Genomic DNA, 27,172 nt, shown 5'->3' with positions numbered 1-27,172 from the left:
TTAAATGCAGCATGTAATTTCCCCATGGGAATCAATAAAGTATATCAAAATCAAAGCCAGTTATAGGACTATCTTGTCATCATGGGGCCTTATTGGCTTTTACCTTTTATTAATATTCTATAATGGACATATAGTCTATTACCTCATGATGCATTCGATCAATACAGTGCCAGTGTCACTTGGTTGTTGCATTCAGAAGTACTCAAAATAGCAGGATGAAAATTAACTGGTTTGCCTTGAGTCTTTTTTTTTTATTCATAAAAAACTATCATTTCCCGGTAACCAAAAGGTTTGAACTTGGTTAATTTCTCTCATAAAAACCTTTCCAACCATGCAAATTAGATGGGAATAAAGCTGTGTGGTATTAATACTCTTCTTATTCGTGGTTAAGTAGTCATGACTTGTTACATAAATTGGCAGGGCTGCACCCAATAGTTTGACAAGGGTTTGACCTTCTCACCTCTTCTGTAGGCGTCCGCCCGCCAAAAGAACCAATTACATAAAGCATGGCTGTCTGGCTCCGTTCTGTTGCCCTTGGCAACAGCTGGCTGAGGAATGGGACCTCATCACGGGGGAGGGAGGCAGCAGCAGCTCAGATGGAGGAGGACACAGGCAGGCCCAAAGGGTCCTGCAGACCACCGAGCCGACGGCCGAGGAAACTACATCACGTGAGCGCGTCACCAAATTGACACTACAACGCTTCACTGTCCTGAGGTACTGTCTTCTTCATGTATTCTTATCATGTTTGATTTTATACTAATGATAATGACTTAAGGACGTTTTTGTTGACTGTCTCACTCTTTATTACAAAGAAATCCCGGTCCAAGGGGCGTCCGGGTAGCGTAGCGGTCTGTTCCGTTGCCTACCAATACGGGGATCGCCTGTTCGAATCCTCGTGTTACCTCCGGCTTGGTCAGGCGTCCCTATAGACACAATTGGCCGTGTCTGCGAGTAGGAAGCCAGATGTGGGTATGTGTCCTTGTCGCTGTACTAGCGCCTCCTCTGGTCGGTCGAGGCGCCTATTCGGGGGGGAGGGGGAATGGGGGCATAGCTTGGCCCTCCCATGCACTACATCCCCCTGGTGAAACTCCTCACTGTCGGGTGAAAAGAAGTGGCTGGTGACTCCACACGTATTGGAGGAGGCATGTGGTAGTCTGCAGCCCTCCCCCGATCGGCAGAGGGGGTGGAGCAGCGACCGGGACAGCTCGGAAAATATGGTAATTGGCCAAGTACAATTAGGGAGAAAAGGGGGGGGGATCCCGGTGCTGATGAATACATGCATTTCTCAGAACCAGTTCACGCAAAGGTTTCACTTTCTAGGTTAACAGTACATCCCTTCCCCCTCAATAGAACTTAAACAATATTATTGCAATTGACTTTTGAAAGTCCCTTGAGTCACTCTGTTCTTTGCTGTTATACTTTTATCATCACTTACTATTCCCCTCTTTTTTTTTCCCCTGTGACCCCAGCCGCTTCTTTGACAGGCCTGATACATGACCCTACTCCACTGTACCTCCCTGTCATCATAATGTCCCTGATGAGAATACCCAAAGTACATCCAGTCTTAAATTGCTGTAATACATCACAGAGATTAGCAGAGGGGAAGAGTTGCATCCATCCTCATAAAAACATCACACTTGCTCTGAGTAATGGCAAACTTTATGAGAAAAAAATTGGATTGATTTTACAGTCTCTTGGCCGCCTTTTTATTTTCCGCATTAGCAATTACGGAGTGTTGCAGAGCAAAGAACATCTTTCAGATTGCTTGATGGTGTCAATGAACATTCAGTGTCCTTTTTATTTTAAATTTTAATTATTCCTGATGCATTTTTTAACGAAATGGAGATTTGCTTTGTCTGTCCTCCAAAGGAACAAAAAGTCTCTGAAGCAGCTCTCAAGTTGGTGCAGACCTTCTTCTTCAAGAGGTCAGAAGTCGCTTCGTGTGAAGGCACCACCTCTCAACTGCTCATCTGTAGCCTCTCTCCTGTCATCCGACGGGATGAGTTTGGTGTGGGTGCGTCTCTCCTTGATGTCAAAGGGCCGTCCAGAGCTCCATGCCCTGGTGTGCGTGCCGACTGAGGAGGACCTGAATCTGCAGCATAAAGAGGCTGGCTACAGCGGGCCCCAGGAGCCCCCTCACAAAGACCACCTCAAAAGCAGAGTGAAACGTTGCAAGAAGGGCTCCAAGAAAGCCGCTACGTCTTCCTCATCCTCTGGTAAGCCTGAGACAAAAGCAACAGAATGTCCCTCTGCCACCGACCTCTCCTCAGCCAAAGTGCCTGACTCAAACCCTACCCCAGATCTCCAGTCTTCCAATCCCATCTCTACCTCCTCCACCACCCAGCCCGGTCAGACCATCTCTTCAGGAGGCCCCGAGTCGCTCTCCTCCTCAGATTTCACCCTGGGACTGTGGCCTGATCCTCTGCCTAGTGTCACCTCTCACTGCTCCCGCGTCACACTTGGCTGGGTGACCCAGGGGGACTTCTCTCTCTCTGCGGGCTGCGGGGAGGCCCTCGGGTTTGTCAGCCTCACTGGCCTACTTAACACCCTCCTCAACCAGCCAGAGAAACAGAGAGGCATGGTGCTGCTACGCAACCCCACCTCTCTGCAGTATCGCTTTGCTAAAATCAATTTGGAGGTCTGATTCAGATATCTGAGCCTATATACATCTGAGCCTATTTTTTTTTTCCCCTAAGACATGTCACATTTTGAGTTAATGATGCAAGGTCTAAGGTGGCTTTAGGAAACCTGGCCCAGTCCATTGTACTTAAAGTCAAGAAAAATGGACTTGGTGTACTGTTTAGTGCTTGAGTTATATACTTGGGGAAAAAAATAAAATGCTTTATTTCAGTGATGTGACAAATGTTTCCTTTTAACGCTGCTTGTTTGCATTGTGGCATCAGGATGCAGGTTTGCTAGTAGACTTACTGACATGCATGGAATAGGTTAGGATCATTAGACAATAAATTTGCTGTGAATATTAATCTGGGCAGGGGCATGAGTGTTTTTGTTTTATGTTTCTTTCTCATTTGTTTTCATAGTAATGCCTATAGCGGGAGAGTTAAAATTGGCTGGCTAACCTAGGCTCAGTTTTTGGTTAACTAAAGACAGTCAGGTGTTTAGTGAATAGATTCCCTTTGCTTTAAGTAAATCCACATCTTATACTCCTGTGTGTAGCCTGATGATGAAGTTACTGTTTACGTTAACACATTTCTTGGTCCAAAAAGGACAATTCACCTAGTTTGAATATATGTAATTTATTTATAAAAAAAAAACAAAAAAAACCTTGACCTCTCCCTGATTAATTGCATGATTTTTTTTAAAAATTTAAAACAATAAAATTTAGGTTCTACTGTACCTTATTATCAAGTGTGGTCTGTTTACCTGCAGTATTGGTTTGCAGCACACTTCTTTTTTTGTTCTTTTTTCTTTTTTTACTTCTGACATGGCATTCACGCAATGGCATGAAATGTATGGATTTAGAGAAAGCATGTGACGGTGCCAAGAGAGGAGGTGTGATATTTTATGAGGAAGTTGGGAGTGGCAGAGAAGTATGTAGGAGTGGTGCGGGATATGTATGATGGAAGTGTGACAATGGTGAGGTGTGCGGTTGGAATGACAGATGGGTTCAAGGTGGAGGTGGGATTACATCCAGGATCGGCTCTGAGCCCTTTCTTGTTTGCAATGGTGATGGACAGGTTGACGGACGAGATCAGGCAGGAGTCTCCGTGGACTATGATGTTCGCGGATGACATTGTGGTCTGTAGTGAGAGTAGGGAGCAGGTTGAGGAAAGCCTGGAGAGGTGGAGGTATTCACTGGAGAGAAGAGGAATGAAAGGAACAAGATGGAATACATACGCGTGAATGAGAGGGAGGACAGCGGAGTGGTAAGGATGCAAGGAGTAGAGGTGACGAAGGCGGATGAGTTTAAATACTTGGGGTCAACTGTTCAAAGTAACAAGGAGTGTGGAAGAGAGGTGAAGAAGAGAGTGCAGGCAGGGTGGAGTGGGTGGAGAAGAGTGTCAGGGGTTATTTGCAACAGAAGGGTACCAGCAAGAGTTAAAGGGAAGGTTTCCAAGATCCATCCATCCATCCATTATCCAAACTGCTTATCCTGCTCTCAGGGTCACGGAGATGCTGGAGCCTATCCCAGCAGTCACTGGGCGGCTGGCGGGGAGACACCCTGGACAGGCTGCCAGAGACGGGTAGAACATGCAAACTCCACACAGAGGACGACCCCCAAGGTTGGACTATCCCGGGGCTCGAACACAGGACCTTCTTGCTGTGAAGCAACCATGCTAACCACTGTGCCACCGTGCCACCGGTTTCCAAGACCGTAGTGAGATAAGCTATGTTGAATGGTTTGGAGACCATTCAGCATAGCTTACCTCAATAAGTGATACGTTTTCTGTACATCTCATTCATTCTTTGTCATTTATTGTGACAAAGAATGACTCTTCGTTCATTTGGATAATGAACGAAGAGTTCATTATCCAAATAATTGATAATGACTAGAGATTTTCTGAACATCTCATTCATTCTTCGTCACTCCCAAACAAATATTGGGAGCGACGGAGGAGGACAGGATTAGGAATGAGTATATTAGAGGGACAGCTCAGGTTGGACAATTAAGAGACAAAGCAAGAGAGGTAAGATTGAGATGGTTTGAACATGTATGGAGGAGAGATGCTGGTTATATTGGGAGAAGGATGCTGAATATGGAGCTGCCAGGCAAAAGGAAAAGAGGAAGGCCAAAGAGGAGGTTTATGGATGTGGCGAGGGAGGACATGCAGGTGGCTGGTGTGACAGGAAGAGATGGAAAGGGATGATCCGCTGTGGCGACCCCTAACGAGCGCAGCCAAAAGTAGTAGTAGCTTGTATCGATACATGAACGCCAAGTATCGATCTTTTATTAAAAAAACTCGCAAATAAAATAAATGTCAAAGTGCCTGTAATAGTACAGTAGTCCACATACATCTGCATTCAGCTGAGCTGAACTGTGCAGACTGTAATACAAACCGTTAAGTTTGTCTGGCGCATGCAACATTTATGACAGTGTTGGTCAGTCTGTCTGTTTGACAATCCCATTTTGCTGCAATGAAAATGACTAGTGAGATGAACAGACGGAAAACTTCATCTTATGAAATAAAAGCTATTGGAAAAGTTTTCTTTTGGGGATATAATGTGTAGTTAAAAAATAAAAAAGGAAATCGCAATATATATCGCAATGCCCAGCATATCGCACAACGTTAATCATCGCGATACTATCATATTGTGACTTAAGTATCGTAATAATACCGTATTGTGGGGGCCTCTGGTGATTCCCACCCCTGATGAACACTGGTTTCCCGCACATCCCATAATGTATAGGTTGCAGATCAGAGTCATGTTGCTTGGCAACACTTAACGTTCAGAAGGTTTTCCTGTGGTATATTTGCGGTAACATGAGGTAAAGATAGGTGTGTAGGCTCTGCAACAGATTTATTTGTTGTTTGGAGCAGGTTATAAAACCTATTGCAATACCAAGAAAATGGCTGTCAATGAGACATTCATAGTTATTATTCAATAACAGATCTCTATATAACAACAGAGAATACTGGTCACGGTCGGCACTTAAAAAAAAAGGTCACATATGATTGGAGTCAGTATCTTCCATAAGATGGCCACAGAACTGTTTTTTTCCTTTTTTTTGGGGGGGGGGGGGGTGCCAGTCCCCTGTGCTCTCTGTTACAACTGTAGAATCAATGCTATGTCAGTTGAGCTCAAGTTTTCTTCTATGCGCTTTCCTAAATCCAGATTATCACATGCATTAAAACTGCTTGTTCATCTTTTGAGGTTTCCTGCCAGTAGGGGGCACTGGTGCTTCACAGAACGCTGAAGGTATTTTAAGACGATGTTTGGGCATCAACATTGATCATTGTTTATTGACAAGACGATAGACTCCACGGGGATCTGGTTCTTCAAATTAGGCAATTATCAGAATGGCTCTTATGTTAGGGAGGGATTGCATTTGTTGCGATGGCCTACTGGAACCTCTCCAAATAGAAAAGGTTGAAAGTTGCATTTGGTTTTAAATATGCATTTTTTATTTATTTTTTTACTTTGATCCTGAGATGTTTCATCTTTTTTCTCGTTTTTAACAGTCCCTTTTTCTCATCAGCAATTCATGTACGCGCTACGGGAAGTACTGTTCACAGCAAAGACAGAAAAACAATATTTCTGCAATATGCCATTTTCAGATTTGGATTCATGAAGGAGTAAATAAAATCTCCGATATCAATATTGCCAACGACACTTCAATGCTGCCGGCATCAATTTGAATGGATGCCTTTCATTAGCCAGTATAAATAGAGAGGCATTATTGAAATATAGCTGTCATTTCCAATGCCTGTGACAGGCGAACCAGAGGGAGGTGTGCACACAAACACACACACACACACACACACACACACACACACACACACACACACACACACACACACACCAAGGCCAGATAAATAGAGGCGGACAGATGGAGTTGGTCCTATGAGTCGTCTGTCTGGCCAGCTCTGTTGCACATGAGTTTGGCTGCCAGGGATCCATATGTCGAAGTCTTTGCCTCGGGCTGGACTTTGTCTGTGTGTCTTCTTCCTGTGAAAATGAACAGCAGAGTTCATTAGAGAGACCTCATAGACAGGGTAGGGCACTGTTTTAGTGGCCAGATAGATCCAGCGTTCCTAAACGCAGACTCGTGCTGTCGCTGCTACTGATGGAAGGTACCCAGCACTGTTGGGACGGCAGCTTGGCTTTCCATGCAGGGTCAGAAATACTTTGATAACTCCAATATTTTGTTAAACCCACTTTTCAGACTCAGCCAATACATAGGGTTCGTGTAATGTATTGAATCACTGATACAAAAACATTCACAGGACATTATTCTCACTGGGGATTTTATCCATTGCGATAAAGGTCCGCTCTTGCTGTTTTATCTTTGGTCTGTTTCTGGCTATCAGGAACACGCCCAGGAAAGACAGGAGACATCTGCAAAATAAATAAATAAATGGGGAAAAAAATAAAATATATATATAATTAGAAATGACTGCTTCAAAATGTTCTTTTACTGTAAATTAACAAAGGTTTTTTGTATCCGGCCAATTACCCCACTCTTCCGAGCCGTCCCGATCGCTGCTCAACCCCCTCAGCTCCGGGGGGGGGCTGCAGACTACCACATGCCTCCTCCGATGCATGCGGAGTCACCAGCCGATTCTTTTCACCTGACAGTGAGGAGTTTCGCTGGGGGGGCTGTAGCGTGTGGGAGGATCACGCTATTACCCCCAGTTCCCCCTCCCCCCCGAACAGGCGCCCCTGACCGACCAGAGGAGGCGCTAGTGCAGCGACCAGGACACATACCCACATCCGGCTTTCCACCCGCAGACACGGCCAATTGTGTCTGTAGGGACACCCAACCAAACCAGAGGTAACGTGGGGATTCGAATCAGCGATCCCCATGTTGGTATGAAAATTGACTGGAAGTTTATTAATGAGCTACAATTGCTGGCATCATGAATGCTTACCCAAAAAGGAACATGAAGATGTTCAGTAAAGCCAGGCCTTCAAATTCCTGGTAAAAGACTATTCCTGAAAAAGGACAAGAAACAAAAAACAAAACGAATATATATTATTACATATGACATGCATGTTGTCACTTGCTCCTTTTTTGTTAAACAAATAAGCAGGTAGAGACAACAACAGAAGAACATTGTTCCCATCTTGAGGTTTTTTATTACAGACAGAGCATAACGTCACTATTGAAACAAAGGTAAAATCTACTGACTGCACTTATCTTCTCGTAGCACGACACCTAATTTTCCAACGCTTCTTTTTTTTTAACGGGCATATTGACTCACAACATATTATTAGCTGTGGTGTTTAACAGTAGTTGCAGGGTATTAGGTATTTTATGCACATACACTTCCATCCACACTCATGCTTTGACAGTGCAGCCCCCATAATGCTTTGCTGCTAGCCACTGAGCTGCTCCACTGGCACAACTGGAAGATGCAGATAGTTGTCTTGTCTTAAAGGATAATTCTGTCTTTCTGCAACCTGGGTCTTTTTGTACTTTCTGATATCATGCATATCCGTTATGACATGGTGAGATGAGTTGAGAGAGGGAGCAATATGTTGTCCACCTCCCACTGGTCACATCTGCCCACCATGTCTGTCTAACTGGTACATGCTTCTCTAAAAACAGGTTACAACCACCACTAGATTGGCACTACAATAATAATGATTATCGATAATATTATTAATTTATTTATTGATTAATCAAGAGCAAACCTAATATCTGGTATTGCATGCTTTTGGCGAACTCAATATGTACTGATTTACTACTGGATGAATTACAAAGGCCAGGCCATGTGAGTCTATGTCTACCCTATTGACTTGGCTTTCTGTTGTTGTATCAGTAATACGACATGTTAAATGGTGCAGGGCATGCTTACATTTTGCCATAGATGGTACTGTACAGGGCAATTTCAATTTGATGGAACAAAAGTCTTTCCTGCTTTAATTTTTTTTTTCTAAAATATTTTGTGTCATATAATAGTGAAATGCTGTTCTTCCTGAAAATGCCAAAATGGAAAACTTAAAAACAGCCAGAGTCAGAACAGAACAGTTTTGGAAGATCATTATCTGCAAAGCATCTTGCAGAGTGAGCAGCAAGGATGGGGTTAGCATACCTGCAAGAATGGCACTTGCGGTAAAAAACACAAAGTTGATAGGGACCACCTCTGTGGCATCAAACATTTTCATCGCCTGATTGAGAAACCTGTGGAGAAAGTACGGGGAAAGAAATACATTTTTGGTTTTGAGCGGCAAAGTGAGTACAATGACCTTGGATGCACAGTGGTACAACATGGTGAGGAGTTAGTTCATCTGTCATTATAAATCCAGAGGTTACAATGTCACTTTGTCCAATAAAGGCTTCATATCGTACATTTTCTTCAGTTTGGTCTAGAAATTGAAAAGCACAAATTGGATTTACCTTGTGGTGCGTATGAAAGATTTAAGCAATGAAAAATAGGGAAGTGGGGGAGGGAAAATAGGCGGTCTAGAGAAGTGAGAGAGGAGAGGTAGAGAGAGGAAAAACCTTGACTAACTTGATCTGGAAGGCGCAGGAGGCGACCATAACGACAAGCATGGCATAGAAGATGGGGTATATGAGCTGTAGGTGGCCCTTCACAGACTCGGTGATCATTCCTGACACGGCTTTCACCGAGATGACTGTCAGAGAGGCTGCGGCGACACAGGACAGATCGTTTTTACAAACACTTATCTTGTGTGACCCAGAAAGGTGAATCCGTTCATCCGGACACGATGTTCATTGAGAGAAGCGTTTCATCACTCATCTAAGTGACTTCTTCAGCCTAAACTGACAGCAGGTATCCCCACCCTTATAAACAATGCAGTGGCATAACGACAATGATCATTTTCATATGCAAATTGCCATGACCATTAACTAGAGTTAGAATGGCCATGTGTACTATTCACAGAGCAATGGGGAATGGTGGCAATCACAGATGTATTCTTAAGGCCCCCACCCCCCCCTTGGTTCATGGATGGTCATTCCCTCTTAACATATAGATGGCCTCTTTGACCCCCCGTTCAAACCAGTTTTCCTCCCTATCAAGGATGTGCACATCCTCATCCTTGAAAGAGTGGCCACTGTCCTGTAGATGGGTGTAGACCGCGGAGTCCTGGCCTGACGTGTTAGCTCTCCTGTGTTGTGCCATTCTGTTGGCCAGCGTCTGTTTGGTTTCCCTGATGTACAACTCACGGCAATCCTCTTGACACTTAACAGTGTACTCTATATTGCTCTGTTTGTGCCAGGGGACCCAATCCTTGGGGTGGACCAATTTCTGGCACAGCGAGTTCTGAGGTTTGAAAGCAATTGAGACACGATGTTTAGAAAATACATGTCTCAACTGTTCTGACACTTCTGCCACATACGGAATCACCACTGGTTTATGCTTAGGCAGCTGTTGTCCTTCTCCTCTCTTCGATCTGCTGATGCACTGTTTGGGCATCTTCCCGGCTTTGATAAACACCCAGTTAGGATAACCACACTTAACCAGGGCTTGTTTAATGTTGGATTTCTTCCCTTCCCCGGCTTCTGTGTCAGCTCGGTGGTACAGCGTCCTGATGACTCCTAGTGTGTGCTACAGTGGATGATGAGAGTCAAACCTTAAGTACGGATCAGTATGTGTTGGTTTATGGTAAACATCAACAATCAAATATCCCTCATCCTCAATTGAAATTTCACAGTCTGAGAAGGCTAACCTGTCATTTTTCACATCCTCCCAGGTGAACTTGATGTGGTTGTCCACAGAGTTAATGTGGTCGGTGAAATGTACATCCTGAGATTTAATTTTGGCCCAGGTATCATTCACGAATCTGAACCAATGGCTAGGTGGTATCCCTGGACAGGACATCAGAGACCTCTTTTCCACTTTCTCCATATACAAGTTGGCCACTGCAGGTGAAACTGGGGAACCCATAGCACACCCATGCCTCTGCCTATAGTACTGCCCCCTGTATGTGAAGTACATGGACTGAAGACACAGTTTGCAATTGGTGATGAGGGACATTTGATTGTTGATATTTACCATAAAGCAACACATACTGATTAGTACTTAGGTTTTTCTTCAATCGAAGGGGTAAACGAGAGAAGGACATCAGCTGCCTGAGTGTAAACCAGTGGTGATTCCGTATGTGGCGTATCATGTCTCAGTTGCTTTCAAACCCCAAAACATGCTGCACCAGCAGTCGGTCCACCTCAAGGATCGGGTCTCCCGGCACAAACAGAGCAATATAGTGTATGCTGTTAATTGCCAGGGGGATTGCTGTGACTTGTACATTGGGGAAACCAAACAGACGCTGGCCAAGAGAATGGCACAACACGAAGAGCTGACGTGTCAGGCCAGGACTCTGCAGTCTGCATCCATCTACAGGCCAGTGGCCACTCTTTCAAGGATGAGGATGTGCACATCTCTCTTGCGAGCATGTGCAGTCGGTTCTCCTCACAGGTCTCCGTGGTGATGGTGGTCACCATTTGGATGCTGCCTGCCCTTCCAATCCTCACATAAGTTTTTCTTTTTTTACATGATGATGCTGGTCGCGTGGCTTGGGTCCTGGACTGTTCCGTTGGCATGTGGACACTGCTTGGCATCCTGTGCATCATGTTCTTCATAAATTTTATGTCCATTATAATTCTGTTATCCTCTTTCAATGTTGTATTATGTAAATTGTGTGAACACAACATCCATTGCACGCTGTCCGTCTTGGGAGAGAGAGCCCTCCTCTGTTGCTCTCCCTGAGGTTTCTTCCTATTTTTCTCCCTGTTAAAGGTTTTTTTTTAGGGAGTTGTTCCTTATCCGATGAGAGGGTCTAAGGACAGGATGTTGTGTTGCTGTTAAGCCCACTGAGGCAAATTTGTAAAATGTGATATTGGGCTATACAAATAAAATTGATTTGATTTGATTTGATTTGATTTGATTTGATCCCTGATAGGGAGGAATGCTGATTGGAATGGGGAGTCAAAGAGGCCACTTATGTGAAGAGGGAACGACCATCCTTGAACCGGGGGGGGGGGGGGGGCTAAGCGTATATCTGTCGCCATCTTACAACGCTGTGATTGTGTGATTGCAACTATTACCTATTCCTCTGTGACTAGTACACATTACCAATGTAACTCTAGTTAATGGTCATGGCAACTTGCATATGAAACCAATCGTTGTTTTTGGTCGTTATGCCACTGTATTGTTCATAAAGGTGGGATACCTGCAGTCAGTTGAGACTGAAGAGGTCACTTAGATGAGTGATGAAACGTTTCTTCCACTGAACTTTGTGTCCAGATGAACTGATTCAACTTTCTGGGATTTCCTTGCCTGGATTATTGAGCATGCATCAAGATATCTTGTGTGACACGCAACTCTTAAGTAACTTCCCCATTAAATTCTTCCACATTTCTGAGGTTGGTTTAAGTGTGCAGATCAGCCTACAAAAAAACATTTTGACATAAATCTTGGTACAGGAGTGAATTTGAAAGTGCCGCATGAAATACAACACGGTCTCCTGAGTTAAACAAATAGCACAGGCCCAAAGGACGCTTGCAGAATATACGGTTATCATCACTAAATAATATCACAATGATCCAAGAGGGAGAAGGGGTGTGTGAGGTGTATTTCTGTACACCATCCGTGCTTTACTCATCTTTTTCCACTGACAACATTCCCTTTACAGAAATGATGATAGAGCGGTGTACGGGTCCAGTTTTGGTAGCCAGGCAACAGAGGAACCTCTGACTGCCGAAAACGCTTTAAATCCGTAACTACTGCCCTCAATCATCCAATTCCCACTTGGTTCATACCAAGCAGGGCCACCAGTAGCATCACAATGATGATGTGCTTCACATTCCTCCTCTTGTACAGATAGAGCAGGATGCAAAAGACTACGACCTCTATAGACTGAAGAGAGAGGGAGAGGGCAGGGGGGGGGGGTGAGGGATACAAAAAAAATCATTATTTCCGATCCCATTTTTTCCAATACACAACTTCTCTTAAAGCAATACTGTTTTCAACACGGAAACCCATTTATCTTGCGATGACACCAGGGCCATCTGCAACACCAGAACGTTGCTCACAAAACAAAGAAACTGAAGTTCCTCTTCCATCCCTGGACTCCAACAGACCCATGCCAGTCTTATCAACCTAACAAAGTGTGCAGGGACTGAGCACGGCGCTTTTATTGAAACGAATGACCGTGGCAGAGAAATGAAATGAATCGGCGGCCTTTAATGAGAAAGGCCCAGGGCTGTCCTTGTGAATCCAACCACCCTAAGCCGTTGAAACCTGCTAAAACACAGAGGAGCACCAAATGAGAATGAAACGGGAGTACAGAGGCAGTGCTGAGGGAGCAGGGACAAACCTCTACATTGTCATAATATCTTGATAAACATGTTGGGCGAAAACACTTGAGCCAATTTTAGTGGCCACAGGGACATTATGTAGACATTTCAGAGGAGAAACATCCAGGTAATTTTATAAGTATTATCTTACTACCTTGACATCCCTCCATGGTCATGGAGAAGACAAGAGGTGACAAAGGCATATAATAAAGGCCCCAGCGTTGCCAAATAAATCACTCGAAAATGAGGAAGTATGATGATGGATATTTAATTTTCATTTCAGCCCTCTTCTAATAATCATATCTGTATAATCAGGTATATTTCTTGTGGTCTCCAAATGCACAATGCATTCACTGGGCTGGAAAAGCACTGCCCATTGTATACAACATCAATCTCTGCACCCGCAGGCTAAGCCAGACCCTCCCAATGTCGAGACATTTATCCAGCCAGCCAGCCAGCCATCCACCCACCCACCCACCCACCCATCCATCCATCCATGTGTATCTATGGTCCCTATTCACTCTCTGAACAACATTTGTCGTTGTCCTGTTTTCCATCTCCAAGTATGTCTGCATTTTTCAGATAAAATAGAACTTCGCTTCGGAGTGGAATGTAAAATAAGATTGAGAAGCGAGGCTGTGCCCTGAATAATGATAGCAGTGCCTGGTTGTATGTGTAAAACAGCATTCAACATTCACACTTCGGATGGGCTACCACAATGGCTATTACCTTGTGAGATTCAAGCCACAATTTACTTACTTTCACTGGTAGGCAATGGTCAGTAGATGGATAAATGATCAACAAGCAATAAAGAAAATATTCATGGATCGTGGTGATACTTTGTGGAATATCCTTTGCAAATAAATTGTTAGTTTATACCACAAGGAAGCCATATGTGGACCTGCTTCACGGAGTTGCATTTTAATTGTAATTTCAAGCAAAAATGTGTCACAAGGGTCACTTTCTGACACAGGAAGTACTATTACTTGGCCTGTTGGCAGCCAAGAAGATGTTAAAGGTGCCATCTATGTCTGAAAACAATGTATTCCTTATTCCTCTTGCCATAATTTGAGAAAGGACGTTTTCTGCTACAGGAGTGAATTTGACCGATTTTAACCCTAAATCTCCTTGACCAATTCCATATGTCCCAACAGTGAGCCCAGCTGCACTTTTTCTTTCTTCTACCCCCCATTATCTCCCCAATTGTATTTGGCCAATTACCCCACTCTTCCAAGACATCCCGGTCACTGCTCCACCCCCTCTTCCGATTCGGGGAGGGCTGCAGACTACCACATGCCTCCTCTGATACATGTGGAGTCACCAGCCGCTTCTTCTCACCTGACAGTGAGCAGTTTCGCCAGGGGGACATCATGGGAGATCATGTTATTCTCCCCAGTTCCCCTTCCCCACTGACCAGGCGCCCCGACCGACCAGAGGACGCGTTAGTGCAGTGACCAGCGCACATACCCACATCTGGCTTCCCACCCACAGACACGGCCAATTGTGTCTGTGGGGATACCCGACCAAGCCGGAGGTAACATGAGGATTCGAACCGGTGATTCCCATGTTGGTAGGCAACAGAATAGACTGCTATGCTACCTGGACACCCCACAGCTGCACCTTTGCACCAGTGACCACGCTACACCTTTAGCTAGTGTTGGACAGGAGTGTTTTGGGAGAACTTACAAGATAAGCGAGGAAATGCCAGCTAATAGCATAATATTGGACTAGTTGGGCTGTGATGTGCGTTGATGTGTGGGGGGCGAAGGTCACCAGGAGATATGTTCCTGTTAATGCCAATGTGCCACCTATGGAAAACAGACAACAATGTCAAGGTTAATAAAAGATTGAATTGGTATGGTTTCCAGAATCATGAGGCAATTATCATGCTAATGACTTTTATCATCAATGTCTGCTTCTTCAATGACTGCTTTTGTCATGCATGTCCATGCATTACTCTCATTTTTGACGGCATTTATAAAGTACAAAATTTTAGTTTAGCTCCAGTGTAACAAAATATTTCCAGCTGTTGGAATGTGATTTAAGATAGAAATAATAATAATAATAATAATAATAATACTAAAAACAACTCTGGGATGATTTACACAGAACACCAATAGTTGTGTGTGATACTTATTCCAGGTTGCATTGTGTAGTAGTAGTGGTAATGAACATATTTAAAGTCATGCTCTCTGAATGGTCACCCTAATGCAACAGTTTTGCAAACAGCACAATGGTACAATTTGGAAAGAATGGGGATATTATTTCAACTGCCAAAGTACACAGCAGCAAGCCCTCTAACTAGGATTGAGCTGGAGAGTCAATGTTTGATTTGCATCCCTTGCCAGTCAAACTAGAACATGTGTACTTTGTCACACAGTCTTGCCAAACTGGGCTTGACTTAAAAGTCAACTTGATGCAATTGTGTGGAACTTGAGGAAGGTGACTCATGAATTGAAACCAGTACTGTTTGGGATACCATCAGTGAAACAGAAACATCCCCAAGCGTTCGCTTCACACTGTGTATGCTTACCAACAATGTCAGAGGCACGCACCGTCTCCTTAAGGAAAACCACTGATATGACACCACTGGCTGCAAAGATAAAAGGTGTTCATTTTATTTCAAGCGGCTATCATGACACACACTCTAGCTACCATTCACAGTTCATCACCTTGTCTGAATTTTAACACAGCACATCTGCACACAGCCGCCCTGTGAATCATGCAAAGAAAGGTAAGCTGTTTGATTTATGGAAGCCTCAGAACAAACATAGTTTGAGATGTGAATTAAAATGACCTGCACTGTTTCTCAGAGTAATGCTATAATCAATGCTGTAGCTTTGCCCTCGGAATACAATAACGCCATAATTGAATACGTTGAGTTTTTCTCATTTCAGATTGCAGTGAAAATTGATTTTTTCTTTTATTTTTGATGAGACAAATTAGCTTTATGACAAGTAAGGTGAAATGCTTGATCGAATATTGACTCGAAACCATAGAAATTACATCAATAATGTTTATATCAATAGGGCTGCACATAATTGGATGGAAAATAACCAGGTTGTGGTGCACTGTGTGTTCATGAGAGAACGGGATCGCTCACACATGAACACAAGACACATAGTCACACAGACAAGGGCCCATACAAGCACATGTTAACACTTACATGGGCATTTTCCACTGAAAGCATAGACATAAGACACACACACACACACACACACACACATATTGGTAATTCATTTCCGTCAGAGGATTTAGATAGATGGCGCTCGTTAGGACCTCACAACACCATCATCAAATTATAATACATCACGCCATTGCATGCTGCAGTTTCATGAACCTATTTGTCAGTATCAATGTCAAAAATTACAGCGCCGAGAAGAAATCAGTTTCACACGAGCTGAGCTGCAGATTAGTCTTCTGAATGTTTGTCGGGGAAGGGCGCGGAATGGAGGCAAGTTGACTAATAAAATATTAAACTGACACAAAGACGGAGAGAGAGGATAAATCGGCATGCAGACAAACAGTGACAACACAGGGATGAAGACGGACGGATAGCCGCACAAGCAGACAGGCAGCAAAACACACAGACAGAGGGAGATAATTGAAAGTCTGACAGCCTGAAAGATAGACTGGCAGGGGCAGGGAGGACAGACCAATTTGGAGGATGACAAAAAAATTCAGGCAGACTGCCAACTAAACATCTCCATAAGCAGATGTGCATGAAGGCTGATGGACTGACGGACAAACATACAGACAAACAGAAAGACAGACAGTTTCAGTATCAAGTGTGCAGGCTGCTGCTCCACCAGCGTTATAATTAGAGAGTAGCGCAAGTGGAGTCAGGGCATAAACAAGACAATATGTCAGAGACAGACAGACAAGCCGATCTCTACGTAAACAGCATGCACGTCAAACCGGCGCTGCACACTGCACACACATATAGTTTCAAATCCAAACACAGCTACGTGATTGTAACCAGAGGGGCAATTTGAGGAGGCATGGAAGCCCCTTAAATCACCCAAATTGTGAAACGCACCACTCAAATTGAACAAACCGCCTCATGGTTCCAGCATGATTGAACAAACCGCCTCATGGTTCCAGCATGATTATCAAAACACACGCATGCAGAAGTGGGGCTGGGTACATGCGGCAACGGGGAGAGCAAATTATTAGTTTTAATCAAAATGGAAAATTACTTGGACTGCCATCAATTATCCGGTGAGCTGCCGAGAGGGCAATTGATCACACAGGTGTTAAATAGTTCATCCCGTGAGTGTGCTCGTTTTCGGGTTTTAGCGCGCCGCTTTCTCCCGCGGAGCCAGGCTGGAATCTAACGAGTAACCATAGCAACTCCATACAAAGTGAGATTTGAGAGGATTTCTAATAAGAGAGATGTGGTGACGAGAACCTCTGGGGTACAGAGAGTATCCGTCACCGCTCCCGCCTGCGTGCGTGTCTGTATGTGTTGTGTTTACATGTATTTGTGTGTGTGTGTGTGTGTGTCTAAATGTATGTGTCTGTGGGTCTAAGTGTGTGTGTGTGTGTGCGTGTGTGTGAGTGAGTCTAAGTGTGTGTGTGTCTAAATGTGTGTCTAAATGTATGTGTCTGTGGGTCTAAGTGTGTGTGTGTGTGTGTGTGTCTAAGTGTGTGTGTGTGTACGTGAGTGTAAGTGTGTGTGTGTCTAAATGTGTGTCTAAATGTGTGTGTCTGGGGGTCTAAGTGTGTGTGTGTGTGTGTGTGTGTGTGTGTGTGTGTGTGTGTGTGTGTGTACGTGTGCATCAGATCATCCCCACTTAACAGTCAATCTCAAATGTGTAGTTGTTGCAGGAAAGCAGACTGTAAAGCCGTCACATGGTTGGTGGAAATGAAGGAATAAAGGCAGGTGAAACTGTCCGGTCGCCGTCTGTAAATCTCCTGGCAAATCTAAACGGTAACATCTGCGGCTCGGTCACATACACTGCATGCTCGAAAATGTCGCTTACCACAACAAAATTCCAAATAAGAGTTGACGCTGCACAGAAATTCATTGTAAACTTGTCTTACCTTGTTGAGAGACAATGCAGTCTGGCATCGCTACCGGTGCCTATTAGAAATTCTGGTCTGAGTTTTTTTAAAGTGTAGGCCTGCAGTAACTACAACCAACTGTTTCAGCGATGTATAACGTAGACAATACACAAGTCAGCCCGTTTTAGACACATCTAACATGTCTCTCCATCAACTCTACCACTTTAATGCTGGTGGATGTCCACTTCAGCTGCAGGTCTGAGCGCCAAACACAGCTCCAACACTGGTTTTGGATCGAGCTTCGTGTTACTTTTCAGACTGCCGCTTCCTCATTTTTGCACATAGGGGGCAACATTGTTGAAGGCTGACAGCCTTTTCTCTGCTCCGTGCAACAGTATTTGGGACAGCGCTGTCAGGCCTAATAGAGACCAGTGGTCTCTGTGGACAGAGATGCTGGTAATTGCTCTGCAAGGCGTGTGGATGTGCCAGTCAGCGCAACACACAGTGGCAGACATCTGACCGGAGCATCATCAAACCTCCCACCTCCTTATTTCTTTTATCCATTTAGCCCTCCATCCTTTTATGCATGATGTCTCCCTCCTCCTCCTCCTCCTCCCCCTCCCTTCCCCCCTGCACTTTCCTCTCCTTTTCTTCTTTTACCTCTTCTCTCCCATCGTTCTTCAGCTCCTCTTTTCCTATTACGTCATCCCCTACCCTCCTCTCCTCTGTTCTCTGCACTACCTCCTCCACTCCTTTCATCACTGCTCCTTTCTCCACTTCTACTCTCTTTTATCTCAGTTTCTTTTGCAACCATCTCCTCGCTACAGCCCCCCTGCTGTCTGCAAACCCCCTCACACACACACACACACGCTGTCACCAGTCTACACCAAATTCCTGAAACAACAGCACCACAAAAGCATGTGTGATCTTTAATACGAATTTCCTTTGCATTATTGTCTCCTCTCTTCAGCCCCCTGCTGTCTGCAAACCCCTCACATACAAACACACACACACACACACACACACACAAACACACACACACACAGTCACCAGTCCACACTACATACCTGAACTAACAGCACCGCAACAGTGGGTGTGATGTGTGCCAGTGTGTTTTATGTAAGTTTGTGAGTTTGTGTGCTAGTTTAAGTAAAACTGATGGTAAGCAACATCATTTAGACCCTGGTGTGACTAGACTAGAGTTATGCACGTATCTGAGTGTGTGTGTGTGTGTGTGTGTGTGTGAGAGAGAGAGAGAGTGAAAGTGTGTGCTTGCTGGGAAGCCGCTGTCAACCTTTACCAAAGACAGAGTCACAGTGACAGGTGGCAACCTGCACAGTTTCCCTCAGTTCCCCTTGTTAAGAACAGAGGGCAGATCATGTCACAGCTCCAGACATCCTCCTCTCCCCTCCTTCCTTCCCTTCCCTCAACTCTTCATCTCTAGCCTCTCATTAACCCTTCCGGACACTTTTCAGACATTTCAGCTGCAGATGTACATTTTTCACGAGCACCACATTTTAAGCTGGAGTATGCCAATCAACGGTGTTATTAAGGCTGCTGTTTGCAGCTCAGCTCATTGTTAGTGCATGTGATGTTTAAGGTGCAAGATTCAAACCAATTGTCAGTTATATGGGCTTAGCAAGATGGTGCTTAGTGAGGTATATTCTTCATAAAGCAAAGCAAGTAACTACTACTGCTACTTTCGGCTGCTCCCATTAGGGGTCGCCACAGCGGATCATCCGTTTCCATCTCTTCCTGTCCTCTGCATCTTCCTCTGTCCCACCAGCCACCTGCATGTCCTCCCTCACCACGTCCATAAACCTCCTCTTTGGCCTTCCTCTTTTCCTCTTCCCTGGCAGCTCCATATTCAGCATCCTTCTCCCAAATATACCCAGCATCTCTCCTCCACACATGTCCAAGCCATCTCAATCTTGCCTCTCTTGCTTTGTCTCCAAACTGTCCAGCCTGAGCGGTCCCTCTAATATACTGTTCATTGAAAAAAATAATGAAACTGAGTTGCACTAATAAAGATTTGTCATTTTAAAGGTAGAATGAGTAGGATTTTCCTAAAAGTCAATGTATAGACTCATACAATAATGTCTCTCAATCATCCCTTATGACCTGCTAGAAGTGTGTGGTGGTGTCTGTACCTGCAGAGACCCTGTTCGTTCTCTGCCTGTATTTTCTGATTTTGCTGTGAACGGGACATTTCTGGGCATTAACTTTTGGACAGCGGGACTCTAGAAAAACATAGCGACCAGGTGCCAGATTGAGATTGTAAGCAAGCATCCAAGAGGAATGTACGACAATGGTGGGCACAGCGTCGGAAAGACACAAATATGGTGAGGCGAAACGCCAAGCAGACAAAGCTGGTTCCAAAACGAGACAGGGGTTGGCTTTCACCCGCTGGCGAGCACTGAAGGAGAGGATGGGAATGAAGAGCGACGTGGGGTTGGCCTGTACACTGGGATGTGTTCTGGCAACTGCAGTCAGGGGGCGTGTCCCTCTGGTGATGTTGAGCCGGGGGTGGGGGACAACTTCGGATGTTGTGTTTCCAAACCGCAAACGACAAATCCTACTCGTTCTACCTTTGACGAGATATGCGGTTTAATTGAGCCGTTTAGTAAAACTATTCATCCCTTCGCTAGACGTAGCTATAAGAAAATCTTTTGAATGTTCTAGTAATGGCAGCCATTAATATCTATTAGTCACAGTGTCCTCCGGCACAGTGAAAGCATGGAGGAGGGAACTGAACCTGTTTAATATTTAACCTCTCTTTAGATTGCTTGCACTGAGCAGCTGCGCCAACCAAAATGTATGGCTATTTCTGAATGGCGAATAAAAATAACTCACATTACGACAGTAAAGCTGATTATTCAGGCTGTTAGATTTTGTCTTAAAAAACTAGTCCAACTTCCTAATTAACTATCCTAATTAGGGTCGCGGGATGCTGGAGCCTATCCCAGCAGTCATTGGGGTGGCAGGTGGGGAAGCACCCTGGCCAGGCCGCCAGTCCATCACAGAACAGTGAGTGATTATTCAGGTTAGCGTTCACAGCCTTGACAACAGATATAAATCGCATGGGACTGGATTCTGAATATGTGTCATGCCAGATCTCCTATGTAAAATGGCATCTCACAAATCCACTTTCATTTAATTTAGATTTTTCCACCGAGAAAAGATTTAGGGGAAAGCCGTAGCCATCTTTTATGCCATCTTCTGAAGCGTGACAATTGACATAAACTTGGACATTACACTGAAGATACCTTCTCAGACATCGAATGAAAGCTTTTATGTTTTGTTTGCAATGCAACGGACTTGTGATGGAAGAGCGGTACTTTCCACAACTTTGAAAAAAAAAATCCTACCAAAACAGAAAAACCTCACAAGAATGCACCCTCCAGGTAATTTACCTTTTAGAAGCTGGGAATGATGAGGTAAATTGTGTATACAAAGGCATTATGAAGTACAGTAACAAGACTACATGGCAACACTTCCTGTTTTTGTTTATTTTTTTAATTTTGGGGGCCCTCCCCTTTTTTTCCCCCAATTGTATCCAGCCAATTACCCACTCTACCGAGCCATCCTAGTCGTTGCTCTACCCCCTCTGCTGATCCGAGGAGGGCTACAGACTACCACATGTCTCCTCTGACACATGTGGAGTCGCCAGCCGCTTCTTTTCACCTGACAGTGAGGAGTTTCAACAGGGGGATGTAGCACAAGGGAGGCTCACGCTATTCCCCCTCCCCCCTGAACAGGTGCACCGACCGACAAGAGGAAGTGCTAGTGCAGCGACCAGGACACATACCCACATCCGGCTTCCCACCCGCAGACATGGCCAATTGTGTCTGTAGGGACACCCGACTAAGCCAGAGGTAACACAGGGATCCAACCGGTGAGCCCCGTGTTGGTAGGCAACAGAATAGACCCCCACGCTACCTGGACGCCCCCTGCTTCCTGTTTTAACTTGAAGAAGTACTGCCACCATGCATAGCAGGAAGAAAACGGTAGTCATTACCAATGACGGACACACAGCCCAGGGGGGCTATGAGTGATGCCGGGGCAAAGCCGTAAGCAGCAAAGTTCCCCAATTCTCCGACGCCCATGAGGATCACACCGCACCACCACAGCACAGAAGTGTAGTAGGGCTTGGAGCCACGCTGAGACTGGCGCACGTGGGCGTATTTCTGACAAACAGACAAACAAGAAGACACCTTTTCATTTCATTACAGGAACAACTTAAAAACACAAAGTAAATCCGGTAAGATCACAGCATTGCACGATAAAATTAACATGCACGCCTTATCATCTTTAGCCTTCTACAGCTGAATAAATACCTAATTCACAGTCATGTCAGGCACAATAGAGGAGGTGATAAAAAAGACACCGTTGTCAGCTTCTATCACACTTTTTCACACTTCAACGGAGGACAAGATGCAAGTTTGTCTTCAGCTCCTCTTTCTCAGCTACACAGACACACCCATTATATCCATGACTGAGTTTACCTTTGCCACGGAGAACAAACACAGGACATTGTTTGGACAGGAGGTGAATCCCTCAGAGGAAAACCAAAGTCTATTTTGTACTGTCAGGTGAGGGCTTGCTTTGGACTTCATTCTGAAAGTGTGTTCATTCTCTGCAAAACGAAACATTGTGGAAGTGGAGAGCTTTCAGGCCCTAGATCTTTCGGGCCCTAGATCTTTCGGGCCCTAGATCTTCCGGGCTCTAGATCTTTCAGGCTCTAGATCTTTTATGCTCTAGATCCGTTGAGCTGACTGCAACTCAACTGATTGTGTGTGTGTGTGTGTGTGTGTGTGTGTGTGTGTGTGTGTGTGTGTGTGTGCTTAAAAAAAATCAAATTTACACATCAACCATGACATCAACAATTTAGGTTTACCCAGCAATGCCCGTGGTATTGTGTGTTTAAAGCTCTCCTTTTCATGCATCATCTGTAGTACACATATTGGAACATCACATCATTAACAGTATGTTCAGCTGATAAACCCAGATTTTTTTTACAAAATCTCAAATAAATATGAAATAGCGTGCTGCTACTCTGAGCTTGGCAAAAATCCCTGTTGGCGTAAAGGGCCTGCTGCGACTGAGCTGTGTGTCGTGCACAGGCCAGGGATTTGAAGGACAGGCTCCCACCACCTCCTACCTGTATGTTGAGGGAAATGCTGATGAGAAAGTTCCCACATATAGAGATGATGATTCCCAGGAGATATGTCTGTGGAAAACACAATGACAGTGAGCTGACGTGAGGTAAGACAATACTCCCATTTTGTCACACATTACGAGTCCAAACACCCCATAACACTCCCTCCATCTGTCAGAGCTGCTATTACCATGACAACTATCGAGGCCATCAAGACATCTCTCTGTGTTCCGCACTCATGAAAGGCGGTAGTAGGCTGTGTGTGTGTGTGTGTGGGGGGGGGGGTGCCTGTGAAATTTAAAACATAGTGTATCATGTTTACATCAGCCCCAAAGTTACAAAGACAATCGTGAGACTGACAATATAGAGCCCAATCTCCACATGGTGGGGGGCTTACACAACTCTCTTTCTTTCTCTCTCACTCCTTCTCTGTCTCTGTCTCTCTTTCGCACACACACACACACACACACACACACACACATGGCTCCCTCCTCCTCTAACTCTCTCGTGACATACATACAACATGTCACATATATCTCAGATTCGGCTTACTACCCTGGTACACAAATATTCAGGACTGAATACATTCACTGCCATTTTTAGGGAAATTGAGTTAGACAAAAGGCCTTCAGAAAAGATACCGAGTGTTTACTCTGTCAGCCAACATGGATTACCTGTACCTTTAAGGCAACAATCCTGAAGATTTACACATGAAGAAATACACTTTTTGATTCTTTCTCTTGCTGGTGTGTCTTCGGACAGTAGCTGAAACACACCAAAAGTAGACAGTAGACACTCGCCCATACGCAGCTATTCGAAGTATGAGTGCCTTGGCGCTTGCTCATTTCAGTGATGTCGGTGAACATGATCTTGGGAAGAAGGCAGGCTGTTGTTGTGTTCTGAAGAAGAAGTTGCTGTGGCTAATATGGAAGAGCAAGCTCCTTTTATTTATCTATTTATTTATCCCCACCCCTTTTTTTCCCCAATTGTATCCAACCAATTACCCCACTCTTCTGAGCCGTCCTGGTGACTGCTCCACCCCCTCTTCCAATCCGGGGAGGGCTGCAGACTACCACGTTTCCTCCGATACATGTGGAGTCACCAGCCGCTTCTTTTCACATGACAGTGAGGAGTTTCGCCAGGGGGATGTAGCATGTGGGAGGATCACGCTATTCTCCCCAGTTCCCCTCCCCCCCGAACAGGCGCCCTGACCAACCAGAGGAGGCGCTAGGGCAGCAACCAGGACACATACCCACATCCGGCTTCCCACCCACAGACACAGCCAATTGTGTCTGTAGGGACACCCGACCAAGCTGGAGGTAAGACGGGGATTCGAACTGGTGAGCCCCGTGTTGGTAGGCAACAGAATAGACTGCTACACTACCCGGATGCCCCAGGGTCTTTGGGATTTTGGGGCTCAATCCACTGCAATCACCATATATTGCGATAGGTGTCAGTGAGTTGAACTGAAATTACCAATTTTCAGGATTGTAGCATTAAGGGACAAATTATCAAGGTTATTTATTTATGCCATTATAAAAATTCCAGTTTGTACTGGCTATAAACATAATCCTGTATCACATCGTATCTGTAGAGTCTTCTATATTATCCCATTGCTTAAAGCGTCACACAGCCCCATGAAGCTTGTCTGATGCCAGGAGAAAACCATATGCATGTCATTTTGCATGCAACATTCAGCTGCAGCACATAATTATTGTATAATTGATGAAACATAAACAAGCTCGTCGGAGAAACCGTCTCTCCGAGTGTTTTGAGGGTACACTGGGCTGCCTTTCCTGCAAATTTGGAAAATTATTGCCTGGGGCAAATTCAATTTTAGGTCATAAACGTACCAGAGGCAGCGGGCAAACAAAGTTTACAAAGAAATGAAAGCCTATTATGCCTTTATGAAAATCCAAAGGAAACTGATCAATCACTGTAGAAAAGAAGAAAAAAACAAAACAAAGATGGAAGCTGCCAAGCACATCCAAGTGTTTATCCCTTGAAAGAGCACTAAGACACAGGGAGTAGGAGATCATGAGAGAGAGAGAGAGAGAGAGAGAGAGAGAGAGAGAGAGAGAGAGAGAGAGAGAGAGAGAGAGAGAGAGAGAGATAGAGAGAGAGAGAGAGAGAGAGAGAGAGAGAGAGAGAGAGAGAGAGAGAGAGAGAGAGAGAACAAATGAGAAGAGAGAGCAAGAGCAGATACAAAGCATAGAGAGAGAGAGGGAGAGAGGGAGAGAGAGAGAACAAATGAGAAGAGAGAGCAAGAGCAGATACACGGCATAGAGCATCTGAAGAGGAATGAAAGCAAAACGAAGGGGCAAGAGACCCAGAGACAGAAGTGAATTGAATTGGAGAAGGGAATCTTATGGTTAATTTGAAAGAGAGGAGGAATAAAAATACAGTAGCCTAGACTTGGGACAAGAGATTGAGCAAGAGAGAGCGAGAGAGAGAGAGAGAGAGAGAGAGAGAGAGAGAGAGAGAGAGAGAGAGAGAGAGAGAGAGAGAGAGAGAGAGAGAGAGAGAGAGAGAGAGAGAGAGAGAGATGCCTGCAGATATTCAGAGATGGGCTTATCTTGTGTTTTCCAGTCAAGGGTGTGATATGTAAGATGAGAAACTGTGGGTTGGTGTCACTAGTAATAAACTGTGATAAACTTGGCTCACCTCTTCTGGTCAAATGATAAAAAGACATGTCTGGAGGAAAGAAATCTACTTTATTTTGTGAATTGTACAGCTTACAATGAATGCGTTCTCTGAATTTAACCCATACTATTGCATAGGAGCAGTGGGCAGCTGCAGCACCTGGGGACCAACTCCAGTTCTCCTTTCCATTGCCTTGCTCAGGGGCACAGATAAGAGTATTAACCCTAACATGCATGTCTTTTTGATAGTGGGAGGAAACCAGAGCACCCGGAGGAAACCCACGCAGACACAGGGAGAACATGCAAACTCCACACAGAAAGGACCTGGGATGGCCTGGGGTTCGAACCCAGGACCTTCTTACAGTGAGGCAACAGTGCTAACCACTGGGCCACCATGCTGCCCTCATGCTCCTCCTCTTTATGCAAAACAGCTTATCCGCACTGATCACACTGCTACAGTCTTCCGTCCACCTGTCAAGAGTATTTCTATTCACATTTTACATATTCACAATTCTATATCGTTTAAATATAATGTGGTTATATATACAGCATAGGCTATATACCGCTCAGCACATCTGATTTTTGGAGTCAGTAGGAACAATATCCCACTTTCAGTCAATCACAATCAGACAACATATCTTTCAAATCACAGAACTGGAAGCATTTCTATCAAATAAAGAAAACAGTGAATGGCTTCTGTAAAACCTTAATGCAAATTATTAGAAAATCAAAGCAAATTAAATAAATTCCCCTAATGCACACCTCATTCAGAAACTGAAAAGGAACATCACTAGCTGTTCTGTCCATCTCTCGCCATGAAAGGCCAGTGACCGAGTGTTAGGGATTACACTTCTCAACCTAATCCGATGTCTGCTGGCTCAATGTCCTAACCTCCATTTGCACCACACAGAATCATCTCTTACCCCTCTTTCAGTTTAAACATATCACACTTTCAATTAGTCCCCATTCACATGAACATTTGAGTTCTTTTCACCCATGCACATCTGCAGCATGGACGATACCATGCCAGGGTTAAACAAGATTTAGACCTGTGAGTGTGTGTGTGTGTGTGTGTGTGTGTGTGTGTGTGTGTGTGTGTGTGTGTGTGTGTGTGTGTGTGTGTGTGTGTGTGCATGGCACATGTTATGATAGTGATGGTGCAGTACATCAGTGGTAAACTGGATTTAGAAGAGCTGGAGAAGAAGTGGGACACTTTATAATGAGATTCCTATAGGAGTGGTTGCACCCTCAGGTGTGTGTGTGTGTGTGTGTGTGTGTGTGTGTGTGTGTGTGTGTGTGCGCGCGCGCGTGTGCATGTGTGTGTGTGTGCATGGCACATGTATGCATGTGTTATGATAGTGACAGTGCAGTACATCAGTGGTAAACTGGATTTATAAGAGCTGGAGAAGAAGTGGGACG

The 27,172-nt window shown here is 44.7% G+C and overlaps 2 protein-coding genes across 2 annotated transcripts in view; one reads left to right on the top strand and one right to left on the bottom strand.

Annotated features, from left to right (window-relative positions):
* pop1 (POP1 homolog, ribonuclease P/MRP subunit) overlaps positions 1-3,810 on the top strand; it is a 29,291-nt gene extending 25,481 nt beyond the window's left edge. Inside the window, exons 14-15 of the mRNA XM_056286252.1 lie at positions 472-714; positions 1,870-3,810. Coding sequence (XP_056142227.1) covers positions 472-714; positions 1,870-2,644 — 1,018 coding nt within the window. The 3' untranslated portion in view covers positions 2,645-3,810. The remainder of the gene's footprint in view (positions 1-471; positions 715-1,869) is intronic.
* Positions 3,811-5,422: 1,612 nt separating this feature from the next.
* Positions 5,423-27,172, bottom strand: part of LOC130117963 (NIPA-like protein 2) — a 23,554-nt gene continuing 1,804 nt past the window's right edge. Inside the window, exons 2-11 of the mRNA XM_056286249.1 lie at positions 23,115-23,183; positions 21,972-22,140; positions 15,480-15,539; positions 14,633-14,754; positions 12,410-12,506; positions 9,141-9,276; positions 8,721-8,809; positions 7,554-7,617; positions 6,923-7,020; positions 5,423-6,630 (exon numbers count right to left, since the gene is read on the bottom strand). Of these exons, the coding sequence (XP_056142224.1) occupies positions 6,524-6,630; positions 6,923-7,020; positions 7,554-7,617; positions 8,721-8,809; positions 9,141-9,276; positions 12,410-12,506; positions 14,633-14,754; positions 15,480-15,539; positions 21,972-22,140; positions 23,115-23,183 (1,011 nt within the window). The 3' untranslated portion in view covers positions 5,423-6,523. The remainder of the gene's footprint in view (positions 6,631-6,922; positions 7,021-7,553; positions 7,618-8,720; positions 8,810-9,140; positions 9,277-12,409; positions 12,507-14,632; positions 14,755-15,479; positions 15,540-21,971; positions 22,141-23,114; positions 23,184-27,172) is intronic.

This window comes from Lampris incognitus, chromosome 9 (assembly GCF_029633865.1).
Source record: "Lampris incognitus isolate fLamInc1 chromosome 9, fLamInc1.hap2, whole genome shotgun sequence".
NCBI lineage: Eukaryota > Metazoa > Chordata > Actinopteri > Lampriformes > Lampridae > Lampris > Lampris incognitus.
Note: the sequence above shows the minus strand (reverse complement) of the source record. Positions and strands in the feature narration are given on the sequence as shown.